Consider the following 15609-nt stretch of genomic DNA (forward strand, 5'->3'; position numbering starts at 1 on the left):
TGTTTGCACTTCCATTATTAACAAATGTCTTAATTATCCATCATGTTTGTTCTGTGCTGAACTTTATTAATCAATAGGAAATGTTACAAAAAGGTACAATATGTTCAGTCTTCTTATGCAGCTCAATATGCAGTCTTATTGATCACATATGAACAAAATCAAAGTTCACTCTATAACATCCTAGATATCCATCCATCGTGAACCTCCATCTGCCTTCAAAGTATGATGGCATGAAGCTTACATCGAAATAGACAACATCATTCTCCATTGGCCATTCTTGGTTTTTTTTGTAAGGACATCCTTTACCGTTGGATTTCTTCATCATGCTGTCGTACCATCTATGGATGAGAAATGGAATGATATTTGTAAATAAATATTAATAGGTAATTAATAGATGATAAACAGCAACAGATCATTGTCTGATCAGCACAATGCGTTAGAAGACAATATTAGCTCACAACTCGGTAGTAACACCGGGTACAGAGGCCATATCGTGCAAACCAAGTACTCCGGGCACATTTAGTACACTGGGCACATCAAGTACACCGGGCATACCAAGAACACCGGTCATACTAAGTAAGAGCACATTAAGTAGACAGGGCACACTACGGACATCGGACACAACAAGTACACCGGGCACACTTGGTACACCAGGCACTTCTGATACACCATGCACATCTGGTACACCAGGCACACTGGCCACACTGAGTACACCAGGTTCACCGGGTACTCCGTGTAAACCGGGTACGGAGAGCACACCAAGTACACCGGACACACTATGCATATGAAGCTTGATTTCCGGAGTCAAACCGGTCTGTCGCCGAATATTTTGCCAATTCTACACCATGTGCTTTCCAGCTAACAATCCACAAATTCCACAAACTATCCCTTACATTTCTCCATATTTCAGATTATATTGACAAAAGTCGGTGAACTTCCGCTCAAATCTCTTTGTCCATTGACCACGATCAAATTGTTCACCAAAAAAGTGCAATTTCCATGGTGAACCAAGTCGCTCCTTTAACTTCATTGATCCATTGGCCACAGTAGTCGTATCATTTATCATAATAAGTCTAAAATTTGACAAATCAACAAGCCACTCTGCATCGCTACAACTTGAAATCTCTTCATCAAGTATGAATCTCATCGCTGACATTCCGGATGGAATTGATGATAAAATGAGAATTAATGTTATTGTTGTTGATGTTGATAGCTTCATGTTTGATTATGGTGTGTAATGACATTATTGATTTTTGTGATCTTTTATGCATTTTTGGAGTCATTAAGAATTAATTAGAGATCAGATTAGTGCTGATTATATAGATTATCTTTATTGTTCTAGATTATTATGTAAGGGAAGGTTTGGAATTTGAGGCGGGAGGGGGGGCTTTACAATATTGCTGCAAAGATTTTGGACATCGGCGACGAGGAATCTATTACATTTTCTAAATATTTCCTGAGGAGTCAGTTATTACGCTTATAGAGGAAAGGGAGAGAGGGGAGAGAGGGAAGAGAGGGAAGAGAGGGAAGAGAGTGGAGAGAGTGGAGAGAGGGGAGAGAGGGGAGGGAGAGGGGAAGGGTTGACAGACTCAGGTTAAGATTTTGTTACGGATTTGGATGGGCGTGAGTTCAAAAAGTCAATTTTCCCCGTGACATAATAAGTGAACGTCCCCTAAGCAAGTAGTGTGTTGCTGTTGATAGCTTAATTAACAGGATGTGTGTCAAATAAGTGATGTGAATTGATGATAAAAAAACATGAGAAGCTTTAAATTATATACTTTAAGCCTACTATCAGGCATGATAGGTGATCAACTCCCAAAACTTCTCTTTTGGATTAAGCTTCCTTAAGTGGATCTAATTACAATTGTTATAAATTCAATAATCCACAAAATCAAAATGAACTCTAAAGCATCCAAGTTCCCCATCAACAGTAAATCTCCATCTACCTTCAAAAGTTCTTGGCATAAAGCTAACATCAAAGCTAACAGCATCATTGTCAGCTACAAAAACTTCACCCTTTGGATATGGACATTTTCGTCCATAACTTTTTTTGTAGAATGCGTCATACCACCTGGAATTAAGGCAATAATTGAGTAAAATTGAAGCTTAATGCTACATTATAGCAAACTTACATTTCACCAGGCCTCAAGACATACTTACAGAAATCATCGAATTTCCTCTCAAATTTTTTTATCCAATGTCCTCGTTCGTACTGCTGACCATAAAAAAATAACTTCCACGGACTAACAACGGCTTTTAATAATGAAAAAGTTCCATTACCCACAGTTGTAGTGTCACTGACTATGACAAGTTTGAAATTTGATAGATCAATCTGCCAGTCATGTGTACCACAATTTGTTACTTTCTCATCAAGCACGAATTTCAAAACAGCACTTCCAATAGGAATTGATGTTGACACTAACAATATAGAAAGTGTTAAGGATGTGAATAGACTCATAGCTGGGTTGAGTTTGTTATTGAATGTTTGACTGCTGATCTATTTATTCAGTTTTGACAATTGAAAATCGGATTGGAAATAAAAACAATTTAAATAAATGATTTTCACGAGTGTCAGTTATGGTCAATCAGCGTATCTCAACGTGTTGTGTGTCAACAGCACAACGTGCTACTTAGAACGCTCGTATTTGGTCGCTCGGGTAAAGGTCGTAAAGATCAATTGTGATCCATGACCTCCCACAGGAGTCACCTGAAGCTGGCTCTATCGCTGGCTTTCACTTGCCAATTTCCGATACCAAGTGCAATACTATCTCTATCGCAACTTCTTTCCAAGTGTTCTTTGGATGTTCTCAGTACACTTAGGCTAGCAGTCAAATCGAAAGCTAAGCTCCTTTGTAAAGATACATCCAAACAGTGCAACGGACTCGATAAGGCATGACTACGTTGCCCAGCAAGACCCAAATTTGCCTTGTCGACGTCATGACGGCTGATTTCAACTTTTGTAACGACAAAAAATGCGGTTTACGTCATGCCATTGAGGATCTGTGCATATGACAATCCATTTTTATATCAAATACTTACGTGACTCAAAAAAAGGTTGACCATCACTGACCTAAAGTGTTATATTGCTATTCGATTGTTCACATGTAAATTGATGCTGTTTATGATTACATATATCATTATCATAATCAGTACACAAGCTTATAAAGGCTGTTTATTTTTATCCCGAGTTACTATTATAATTAAGACTCCGTCATGAGATTGTTAAAGCTCTTTTAATAATACCAAATTGTAGCCGTCTAAATTTGGCTCAAATTTGGTTCAATATAGTGTTAATTAGGGTTCGACAATTGCATGCAAGTATGCGCATACATTATACAAGTATGCGCATACATTATGCAAGTATGCGCATATAGTATGCAAGTATGCGCATATAGTATGCAAGTCTTGCATACAAGTGGTAGAATTTACATGAAATTGTAGCACTTGTATGCAAGACTTGCATACGGCTTGCACATACTTGCATGCAATTGTCGAACTCTAGTGTTAATAAAAGTCCTAAAGTGGCCCTAAAAAGTTCTTGTCGTTGTCTTTTACATTTGTGTTCCTCAAGATCTGAAATACTGAAATCAGTGTGTGGCCATCTCAAATTCGAGTTTTTCGATATTAAATTGTCGAAAAATTCGAACATTTCGAACTCAACTTATTTTAAAATAAAAATTTACGTTACGAAGAAAAGTTATAATAACGTACAAATAAAATTTGAATTTTAACGACAATTTTTTTTTCGAAAGTCGTTTTTGAAACACTGAAATAAAGTCAAAAAGTATAAGTAAATATAAATGATTTTAAAATATAAGGCAGTTCCATTTCTATGTTTAATCACGTTTTTATCTTTATTATATTTATTTTATATTAAGAATTTACAGACTATAATACTTTTTAAAACTTTATATTTATGTATAGAATATAATTTTCCATGTATCAATGATAATTTCATTTCTTAAGCTATAATTTAACTGTATATATCGCATCATCAATTTAAGTTCCTCAATTTTAATGATATTAAGTACTTATTGTTAATTAATTTACTATTTACAAAATTAAAATGTTATTGCTTTAAAAATTCATTAAATGAATTAAATTATAACCTAAAAATTTATCCTAGACATCTCATTATGATTAATAATCTAAAGGATTTATATACACAAAAAATAATGAAATTTTAAATTCAGATTTTAATCTTATGGATATGCTATAATTCTACATTAATTAGAAGTAAAAAGATTCACTAGAATAATTCAACTTGACAATTTACTCATTTTTTAAATAATGAGATGAAAAATTTATCTAAAATATTTTTTTAATCAGTGTTAATCAGGAAGTGCTGATTTTTTAGCGCCAATTGTCATTTCCCGCCAAAAATCCAGCACTACCTAACCTATCTCAAAAATATGAACAACCAACAATTTTGTATGTTTATTTAAAGGAACATTTTTTTTTAATGTACGTGAAATTTCTTAATGGGACAAAATTTTGTGACTACTTTTAGCTAAAGTTCGAAAATTGCATACAAGTCTTGCACAGAAGTCATACATACAAGTTTTGTGTACAAGTTTTACACACAAGTTTTGAATACAAGTGTAAGAATGTACATGAAATTCGCATATTAAAATGCTCATATTTGCGCATGCACGTATGCGTATATTTACGCACACTTGAATGCGCATATTTACGCACACTTGAATGCAAATATTGCAAACACTATGCACATACTTGCATGCAATTTTCGAACCTTACTTTTTAACATTAATCAAATCTTTTGACTTGAATATAATCAATAACTTATTCATGAATGTTTTAGGCAGTAGTTTCACTCTTGATTATTTGAAATGAAAAGGGAATAAATTTTAATTAAAAATTGATTGATTCATGTAAACTTCACAAAATTATCGATTTTTTTCTTAGTATTGCTGTCCAATTTTTTTTTGTAAATCGGCACCCTTGGTGATAAGCCACGAACGAAATCATGCATGGCATACGGTTTATGACATACTAGGGTTCTGGGGTACTCAATTTGGACAACACTGGTCAAGAGCTTGAACTCGAAATTTGTATGGAAAAGTCTACTTGACTTGCAAAATTTGATTCAATTCGATTCAACTTGACTTTTTCCATCCAAAATCCAAGTCAACTTTAAGCTCTACTTCTTACTATACCTCTACAATTAGAAGTACAATACATTATTCTCACTATTTTTATGACATATTTAGACTACAGTAACATATTAAAGCGCAATAAAGATTTACTTTTCATGTAAATTGTTTCTACCTTAAAATGGCAATTGAGTATAAAGGCAGAGAGTTATCTTTAGAATAATTGATTTTTCTTCAATTTTTTATGATTCAAAGTTTAAGTTTCTTTAAGTCAGAAGCTACAATGTCTTCTGTTTGTATTGATTCAAGTGGGTAGTTAGACATGGAATTTAAGATAAAGGATCGGTTGGTTAGGGTTGGTCTTACTAGGTATTCTAGAGTGAATAGGAGTTTAGTTGACTAGTTGGATGTCTTGTTCTTAGTTTGTCCTTTAGAACTAGTCAGTCCTTTAGAACTAGTCAGTCCTTTAGAACTAGTCAGTCCTTTAGAACTAGTATTATAGAGCTAGTTTGTCATTTAGAACTAATTAGTTTTTTTAGAACTAAAAAGACCTTTAGAACTTGTTAGTCCTTTAGAACTAGTCAGTCCTTTAGAACTAATCAGTTCTTTAGAACTAGTCAGTCCTTTAGAACTAATCAGTCCTTTAGAACTAATCAGTCCTTTAGAACTAGTCAGTCCTTTAGAACGAGTTAATTCTTTAGTACTAGATATGGTTTCAGAACAAGTTAGTCCTTTGCAACAAGCTAGTCCTTTAGAACTATTTAGTATCTTAGAACTAGTTTATCCTTTAGAACTAGTTTAACCTTTAGAACAAGTTTGTCCTGTAGAACTTAACATACAACTAGTCAAATAGAAACCTGTCCACTTTGGAGTAATTTGAAAATTTCTTTTAATGATTCTCAGTGATTATCTTAGTCAGCATACAAAGTCTGACAGTTATCTATGAATCTCGATTTCTATGTTTCAAATTCAACCTGTTCCTATCCTAACTGTTCCATATTACCCATTCGTTCTGTCTAATTCTTATATTCATTTCATTCTACAATATCTCATCGTTCAGCACTTCTTAATAAATTGTGATTCAATATCACAGTATCAATTCATCCATAATCAGGGTTTAATCTCCAATATTCGTTGTCAAAAATTGTTTCTAACTTTATATCAAAAAAGACTTTTTTTATGGCAAAATAAACAATTTTTCCTGTCACAATCACAAACTTAAAGGAACAAAGCATAAGAAGTTATATGGAAGACAATCTAAAAATTAAACTAGGTACGGAATTTCATTATTTTTTTATACTTTTAAGCATAGCAATTCAGATTAATTAATTTTTACGACAATGGCGGCTCATCACTTTCACTCATTTGGATCCTCTTAATCTGCACATCATCATATGCGATCGTGAAGACGCTCTTCTTATCTGCCATCTTATTTCTACGTCCATGTAACAATGAGTTCATTGCAATTCCTGAATCATGATCATCTTCATGTTGACTTTGTTGTTGCTGTTGTTGCTGTTGCTGTAATGATGCATTCATCATTGTCGTTGTCGTTGTGGTCGTTGTCGTTATATTTGGATTAGATCCACCATTCTGCTCAATTGGAATTTTTATCGTTGTCGTTGTCTTTGACACTTCATTCTCATTAATTGGTGATGAGTTCGGCTTATATTTGATGCTTACTTTTGGACCATCACCATTAAGTGTCGGCGGTGTATTTGGATATAAATAATGTGGAAGTTTAACAGGTTGTTGTGGTACATTCGGTTGATATTCATGCTCAAAACGATGCTCGGAATGTTGAAGGAGTGGATGATTAAGTGCCTCTGATGGAAGTTGAATTCTGGATTCGACTTTCCTTGCCATATCAATGTCCTCTTTTAGGAGACGTGCGGCTTCTTTTGATGGTGTATTACGTGGCAGTGGCTCGGGACGTAGATCAAGTTTCTCATTTGATTTTGTAAGATTTTTTCTTTTTGCCTTTACAGGTGGAACTTTTGTCTCTTTTCCACATTCCTTACCTTTTGCATACCATTCCATATATCTTGGCACTCCTTTTGTATCTGGCATATCATAATTTGTCTTTGAAAATGTCTTTTGTCGTTCAATTGATGGACGTTTTGGTGGCTCTTGTTGTTGTTGTTGTTGTTTTTGTATGGCAGCTTTTGATTGTGCTGGTTCTGATTCAATCTTAAATGATTTATATGGTTTTGTCTTACAATCTTTTTCATGTGAATGACGTGTATGACGAATGGCTGGCGTTGGTGGTACACTTTCAGTCATACGACGCTTATTATCATCATTAATTTGATCTTCAAGCTCATAGTCGTTGTCAAGGCTGTCGGCTGAATAGTAATTTTTATGAAGTATTACTTCATTCTCGGAACCATCCGAGTCCTCAATGTAATATTTGATATTTTTTTGTGATTTTGTACGAATATTTGGAATTATTTCACCTTCATCTTGTGAGTCGTGGAAGTCATGAAGGAGCTTCTCTTGAAGCATACGATGACGATCGTTGGCGATCTTTTGACGACGGAGATTTGATGCTCGAGTTTCACGATGTTCTATTGGCGTTCGTCTGATTTTTCCGTCTTCTGTCTCTTCCTGAATTGGTGTACGGATCTTTCGCTTGACGGACTCGACAGTCACAACTTTTCTAGTTCCAAATCTCTGATCTTGATCTTTACTGTACTTCTGTCCGTTCTTCTTTTTCGGTCTTCTTCTTTTAATCCAGTATATTCCATTTGGACTATTTGGTGGACTGTATCGGACATACTCAAAGTCATCTTCTGATGCTGAATCGTCATTTTCACTTCTCGTTCGTCGTCGATTCAATGATGTCTTTGATCCATTTATCTCATTCCATGGATCTGTTTGGACAGCAATCTCACAGTCGGTTTGTGTCTGTGCAGCTGCTGTGAGTGAATGACATGGAAGACTTTGTGTCTCGAGAGCATTTTCAGTCTCTTTGTACTTTTCTTCTAGCTTCTCTTTTTCTAATAAAATTTGACGCAGCAGCGCATTTTGTTGCTTTAAAGAATTCTCAAGTTCCTGCTGGATGACAAGCGATTGATTTGATACAGCATGTTGCATCTCTGACTCGACTAGATTTAAATCCTTTTGTGATTGTTGCTGTTGATTTTCACGTTTCTCAGCCTGTGTTGGTTCCTGGACCTCATTTGGTAGGGTCTGAATGAATGTCGCATTTGGTATGACTTGATAATGCTCACGAATGATTTGTTTGCCATTTGCTTGTTCCTCAATGAAGCGTCGCATCAAAATTTCCTTTCCACTGTTTTCGACCAAGACATATTGTGGCTGCTGGTTACATCCTCTTTGTGGGACATTGATATATAAATTTTCTGTACTTCCTTGTTGTCCACCACGTGTTATAAGACGAAGAATTTCGGCATTTCCTTCCTTGATAAATAATTGATCACGTCCACTGATATTTGCTTCTTCTTGTGCTGTTTGCCGCTTAAAGCTCATTCGTCTTTCATACTCAATATCACTACCACGTTCCATTTCATGTCGTCGTATTGAGTCCTCATCGATAATCGCTTGTGTATTAAGTGTATTATTATCTTTAACATTTACATGCTTAATGCTCGTGTAATCTTGGTCGTCCTCAATGTCTTCATTATATATGTGATTTTTATCCAATTTTATCGATTTTTTTTGTGAAGTTTCTTTGGTTGTCGTCTCAGTTTCATTTCTATAAACATATAAAGCTATTAATCATGTCTGATCAGAATATGTAAAGCACTTACATCATATTAATAGTTTCACGTTGCTCATCTGCTTTTAGATTAATTTTATTATTTGCATTTTCATCGTCAATATTAGCAGCTGGATTATCAATTCCATTTAATTTTTGGTGAGCGTATCCTCCTCTCTTACTAAACTCCCATCGTGTAGGTTTCGTCTTTGAATCTGTCGACCTCTCCGCTGACCATGCTTCTCTTCGTCCCATCCACTCGGCGACCTGGAAGGAGAATTTATTGGGAATATTTTTTTGATTAGATTTTGTGGAATGGATTGAAGTGGTTTTGACATTAAGACTTGGATATTTTTGTGATTTTGTTGACAGTTTTGTGAATCTTCAATTTTTTTTTAGGGTTTAAAGTTGAAAACTGTGCAATTCTGATGAAAATTCAAAATTTTCAAATTTCAAATTTCAAATTCAAATTTTTCAAATTTCAAATTCAAAACTTTCAAATTTCAAATTCAAATTTCTTAAATTTCAAAAACAAAATTTTTAAATTTCAAATTCAAAATTCTCAAACTTCAAATTCAAAACTTTCAAATTTCAAATTCAAAATTCAAATTCAAAATTTTTAAATTTCAAATTCAAAATTTTCAAAATTTAAATTCAAAATTTTCAAATTTTAAATTCAAAATTTTTAAATTTTAAATTCGAAATTTCCAAATTTCAAACTCAAAACTTTCAAATCTCGAATTCAAAATATTCAAATTTCAAATTTCAGATCCAAAACTTTCAAATTTCAAATTCAAAATTTTCAAATTTCAAATTCAAGATTTTCAAATTTAAAATTCAAAACTTTCAAATTTCAAATTTCAAATTTCAAATTTAAAACTTTCAAATTTCAAATTCAAAATTCTCAAACTTCAAATTCAAGAGTTTCAAATTTCAAATTAATAAATTCAAAAATTTTGAATTAAAGATTTTCAAGTATTAAATTCAAAATTCAAAATTCAAAATTTTAAAATTTCAAACTTGAAATTCAAAATTTTCAAGTTTCATACTTAAGATTTTCAAATTTCAAATTCAAGATTTCCAAATTTCAAATCCAAAGTTTTCAAATTTCAGATTCAAAATTTTCAAACTTCAAATTCAAATTTTTGACAATTCAAATTCAAATTTTGAATTTTTTGAAATTTCAAATTCAAATTTTTGGTCTATTCATTTTTAAATTTATCTATTCTAATTTGTGAATTATTTTTAAGAATTCAAAATTTAAAATTTATTTGCCGATGAAATTTTCTGGTAGGTTTGTGAAATTGTCTTCAAAAAGTCAGTGAATTCTCTTGCAACAATCCCAAATAAGTGCACAAAAATGTTGTGGAATTGCCAACAATTCAACACAAAATATCCAAGTACATTTTATATAAAAAATACAAAAAAAAATAATAAAATTATTTGTGAATAAATATTACGATATTAGTAAAAATAAAGAGTTTAGTCACAAAAAAAGTAAGAAAAAAGGCAAAGCTTCAAAAATTACAAAAACAAAACAAAAAACATGTGTGTGATAGAATAAAGAATAGACAGTATGGATGCAACTAAATGTACATAAATTTGCAATATAAAAAAAAAATCATTAAAAAATTACAAACAAAAATGAGAAATTTGATATGTACCTGAACAGATTTTGTTTGCTTTCCAATTGGATGTTCTCTATGAACAAGATTTACATCATCTTCACTATTCACTCTAAATCTCTTTCTACAATGAGATAGAAGAAACAAGAAAAAATTTGCATATAAAATATAAAAAAATTCTTTTTTTTTTCTCTTATTCTTTTCCATCCAAAATCAACAAAAAACATGGTCTAAGGGCATTCAGCAACTATACAAATTACACTAAATAATACTTTTTGGTCTATAAAGAAAAATATATGGAAAGGAAGGTGTGATTGAAAGATAGGAATAAATCCACCGAGCATGAAATAATAAAGAAGGAATTAAATAATAATAATTGTATCATCTGTCACCCATGCTTGAAACTACGAACCATACCAAGAAAATGTATATATTTTGTTAGTTTTAAGGGAAGAGCTTTCAATATGAGAGGATTTAAAGGTAGCTTGATTGAGATTTTAACTCCAAATAACGGATTCCGAGTGGGACTTCAACCCACGTTCTAGGATTTCCTATCGCATATTCCTACCAATGAGCTATTGAGGGATATTCGACTATATGACAAGGTCCCATATATAAGTTATACATTTTCTGTATTCCCCTGACAACTGCTCTTTCAATGATAGAGTGTTGACTGGTCATTACAGGAATCCCATTCAAAAAGTTATAGTAATAGTTATTGTGGTCATGATCCACAAACTATAATTAATTCCCAAAATCAAGTCTAGCCAATTCTAAAGTATCTATAGTGAAACTATATCCACCAAATCTACTCATAAAAATCCATGACTCACGTTTAAAAGTCAAAAATCTTTCATAAATTTAAATATCTTCAAAATTAAAATTTTTCCAGTCAATCAACAATATTTTACTATCCAAAATGACTAATGATCATTAAAGATCCACATGATACAGGATATCAAAGCTTTTATCACAGAATCATGCCACCTGATTTGTTCAAGATTTGATTATTTAAATAGCCTTTTTTTGAAAGATTGTGTGGAGATTCTATTTGATCTACAACCACTGATAAGAATGATGAATGCATAAAAGCCATTAAAATACGACAACCTATCATCTTTGTGAGTCATGTCATTTAATTATGACTGCTTAATGGTGTTGCTGTGATATATGCACGTAAACAGGTTTTAATTTAAGAATTATCAAGGACGTGTTTTAAAATCAGATTAGTTGCATGGATTTTATCCCCTTTCCTCCTCACCCTTCGGCTGATCGACACATTATTCATGACAGCCTATTGGTTGCCGTCCATTAAACTCTACTCGTCACTACATCCCAATAAACCACAAATGTGTCTATTTCCATAAAACATTTTAATTCCTATATATTAAAACGAAACATTCGTCAAAACTGTAAAACTAAAATGTCTTTAGCTATAAAAAAAATCTCAATTTGAATTTCTCATATTAAAAGCTTTTCCCTTCCAGCATTCCTGCTTTTATTTCATTCATTTTGTATATTCTTTTGTTTTGTTAGTTTGCGAGCGGAAAATTAGCAGTTGTTAGTTAAAAATTATGGTAAAAAACATCACATCATACTATATAATTACCTTGAGGCAGCATAAAGTGGACACCATGAGCAGATACAGCACAATAAAAGTGTCAAAATGCCGAGAGCAAGGAGCAGTGAGAGAATGATGAGTAACCAAAAGTAGACACGATTTTCAGCTTGGTAGACGTTCTGGAAGTGAGAAAATTTGTTGGAATTAAACAATTTGCTTAATGTTAGTCAAGTCTTGTGTCTTACAGCATTTTCATGGATGCTGATGCCTCTATCGTCATTTTGGACTAATCTCTTTTGAATCTCAGCAACATCCACGACTGATTCGCTGTCATAAACGACTCTAGCTGTAACGATGCTCTTCTCATCATTTGGCTTGATAATTCCAGTTCCACTTTGTGGATATCGCTTAATATCCTGTATCATAACCTTTCCACCTGTCAAATCTGACAATGTCTCTTCCAATTTCTCACGATCATGCGAATATCCAGGAACAAGAAATGCAATTGCACGTGTACGACTTTCAGGTGGATATACTCGTATTGTTGTTGTTGAATAACGTACAGGAACACCCAAATCAAAGGAACGTGCAGTCAATACAATAACATCAAGATTATCAGATGATTTTGACTTCTTTTGTGTCAATGCATCACGTAATGTCAATTGTCCGGTGATTTCATTCAATAAAAATTTATTTTCATAATTTCCATGAATTAATTCATATCGTACAACATTATTCGGTTCCTCTGAGTCATTATCGATTGCTTTTATAAATGCTGGTATTGTAAAATTCCTCAAGTCACTTGTCAAAATAAATTCATAAAGTGGCTTTTCAAAATGTGGAGTTTCATCATTGACATCGATTAATTTGATGATGAGCGGGACCTGTATGGAAGGAATTGGCATTAATGTGGGTTATGCACAATAGTCGTATGTAACGCACGACTTCATACTTAATAAATTCAATTGACTTAACAGCCATCAATTTTCTATAATTTCTCAATCTAATTCCTTAAAGTTAAAAAAAATAGTCACTGACCTCAGCACGATTTCCAATTCCATCATCGTCACGAGCCTCCACATATAGATGATATTCAGGCATCTTTTCACGATCAAAACCATGATTGTTGGTCGAGACAGTTATAATTCCACTTGAGGCATCCAAATTGAGTGAAGTGTTGAGATAGCCAAGAATTTGCGTGTATCTTATACGTCCACCCATTCCAGTATCAACATCATCTGCATGCACTTGAATGACACGAGTGCCAGCAGTCATATTTTCGGGTAATTCAACACGATATTCTGTCTGTTCAAAGATTGGTGGATTGTCATTGACATCAACAATGAAAACCGTTACGTTGACGATTGCTGAAAGGTTTGTAGCTGGACCGAGTTCTTGTGCAAGTATCTGTTGTGGATGAAAAAATTCATTGTTGAGAAATTATTGTTGATCACGAAATGAAAATTATATCAAGTGCTGTATTTGAGGCATGAGGCACATTATGTGAGGTTATGTCTTCATTATGGACTTGTTCGGAGAGTATGGGGAATTGATGGTTAAGAGTAAATTGTGGAATTCAGCTCGAAACATCATAATTGGCTTGAGTGGATAGGATTCTCTTTGACTAGTTGTTTATCTGGTTCTATGGACGGTCAAATGCATTAGGACGGCATCCTTGAATGTAACTGGTCATAGCTATCCTGGTCATCATCTAGTCAAGTCAAAACCCATCCAGCAGGTCAATAACCCTCGAATTACTTGAAATTCATCTACCCCTGCCCCTAATCTTGTCCATACCCTAAGGTATACCCTAGAATATGCACTATGTATAGGTGTAGAAGTAGATGCATACCGAAAAACCAACCCCTGGACATGCCCTTGCTTTAAACCAACCCCTGGACATGCCCCAGCACTACTCTATACCCTCCCATCCCCAACCCATTCCCAAAATACTCACCTGAAACGTTAACGACGTATACTCCTCAAAATTCAGCATGTTATTATCACGAACTCTAATAATGAAATTAGCTTTGCGCTCAGCAACATTGGGAAATATTTCAAATGTTCCATTATTATTAAGTAATGTCAATGAAAATACTCCATTTTTTCCAGCATCATCATCACTAACTCGCGTGATATACGGTTCGGGAAAGACAAGTGTTGTACCAGCTGGTGAATTTTCATCGATTCTCGTCACGTAACTGTTATAAAGTAAAGGTTACAATTAAAGTTACATTAGATGCAAAGATGTTAGATAACTTACTGGTCGTTCTCGAAATAAGGCGGTGAATTACTTCGTTCGGGTAGGAATAGAGCAAGTTGTACGGTCGTTGCCATTGCTGGTGGTTCATTACGTGCCACTTTCACTTCTTCTGCAACAACCGTCAACAGAACTGGATCACCAATATGAGTTATTGCTGATATTTCGTCTAATGGCCTCACGAGCCTTATTTCACCTGTAATTGACACAAGAAGGAATTGTTAAAAAAATCAGTTCTGATATCAAGATTGCATTTTCGTGGCTGATGATGGAATCATCGTTAGATATACTGAGTGTGGAAGGAAGCAAGGCGCAATAATCATTATAATCATTATACCTGACTGCGGCCAGGTAAGTATAGTATTCTATATACAAAAAAAAAGTATGTGATTAAACCTCAATATACAGGAACAATAAGATGATGTAGAAGAAAAACTAATTGAATGAATGGGAAACAAAATAAGAACTAGATGAAAAAAAAGATGGAAATAATGAATAAATTGAAAACCCTTTAAAAAGGCCTTCAAGAATGGAACAAAAAGAGCAACAGACAAAAACAGCATGCAGCATACAAGATATCTAATTATTCTTTTTTTTTTACTTTTATTCTTATTGAGAATCAGATGAGATGAGTGATGGGCATTGTTTAGAGATTATTTTGAGGTTATGTTGGTTGTGGCTAGGATTGTAGCTACAAAACTCTAGTGTGAAGGCATTTGAATGTCAAAAATGTAATGTGAAGGCACCTGAATGTCAAAATTATAAGTGTGAAGGCACTTGAATATCAAAAATCAAGTGTGAAGGCACCTGAATGTCAGAACTGTAGTGTGAAGGCACCTGAATGTCAGAACTGTAGTGTGAAGGCACCTGAATGTCAGAACTGTAGTGTGAAGGCACCTGAATGTCAGAACTGTAGTTTGAAGGCACCTGAATGTCAAAACTCTAGTGTGAAGGCACCTGAATATCAAAACTCTAGTGTGAAGGCACCTGAATGTCAGAACTGTAGTTTGAAGGCACCTGAATGTCAAAACGCTAGTGTGAAGGCATCTGAATGTCAAAATTCTAATGTGAAGGCACCTGAATCTCAAAAATCTAATGCGAAGGCACCTGAATCCCCAATACTCTAGTGTGAAGGCACCTGAATGTCAAAATTCTAGTGTGAAGGCACCTGAATCTCAAAAATATAATGTGAAGGCACCTGAATCTCAAAACTCAAATGCCTCTGCCCATCCACTAGTCTAGTCATTCCTCTAATTTACTTTGATTGGAATGAAGACCAAAGAGGAAAGCAAAGCTCTTTTACATTTTTGTTGCCTTTTCCTCTTCAT

The 15609-nt window shown here is 33.8% G+C and overlaps 1 protein-coding gene across 1 annotated transcript in view; it reads right to left on the reverse strand.

The window, feature by feature from the left end:
* Window positions 1-4133: 4133 nt before the first annotated feature.
* Cad86C (Cadherin 86C) overlaps window positions 4134-15609 on the reverse strand; it is a 217620-nt gene continuing 206144 nt past the window's right edge. The window contains exons 7-14 of the mRNA XM_070646587.1: window positions 14285-14477; window positions 13979-14222; window positions 13060-13428; window positions 12267-12905; window positions 12070-12200; window positions 10500-10584; window positions 8888-9102; window positions 4134-8832 (exon numbers count right to left, since the gene is read on the reverse strand). Coding sequence (XP_070502688.1) covers window positions 6447-8832; window positions 8888-9102; window positions 10500-10584; window positions 12070-12200; window positions 12267-12905; window positions 13060-13428; window positions 13979-14222; window positions 14285-14477 — 4262 coding nt within the window. The 3' untranslated portion in view covers window positions 4134-6446. The remainder of the gene's footprint in view (window positions 8833-8887; window positions 9103-10499; window positions 10585-12069; window positions 12201-12266; window positions 12906-13059; window positions 13429-13978; window positions 14223-14284; window positions 14478-15609) is intronic.

This window comes from Chironomus tepperi, unplaced genomic scaffold (assembly GCF_022539635.2).
Source record: "Chironomus tepperi strain 1889 unplaced genomic scaffold, CSIRO-AGI_Ctep_v1 contig_364, whole genome shotgun sequence".
Taxonomy (NCBI): Eukaryota; Metazoa; Arthropoda; class Insecta; order Diptera; family Chironomidae; genus Chironomus; species Chironomus tepperi.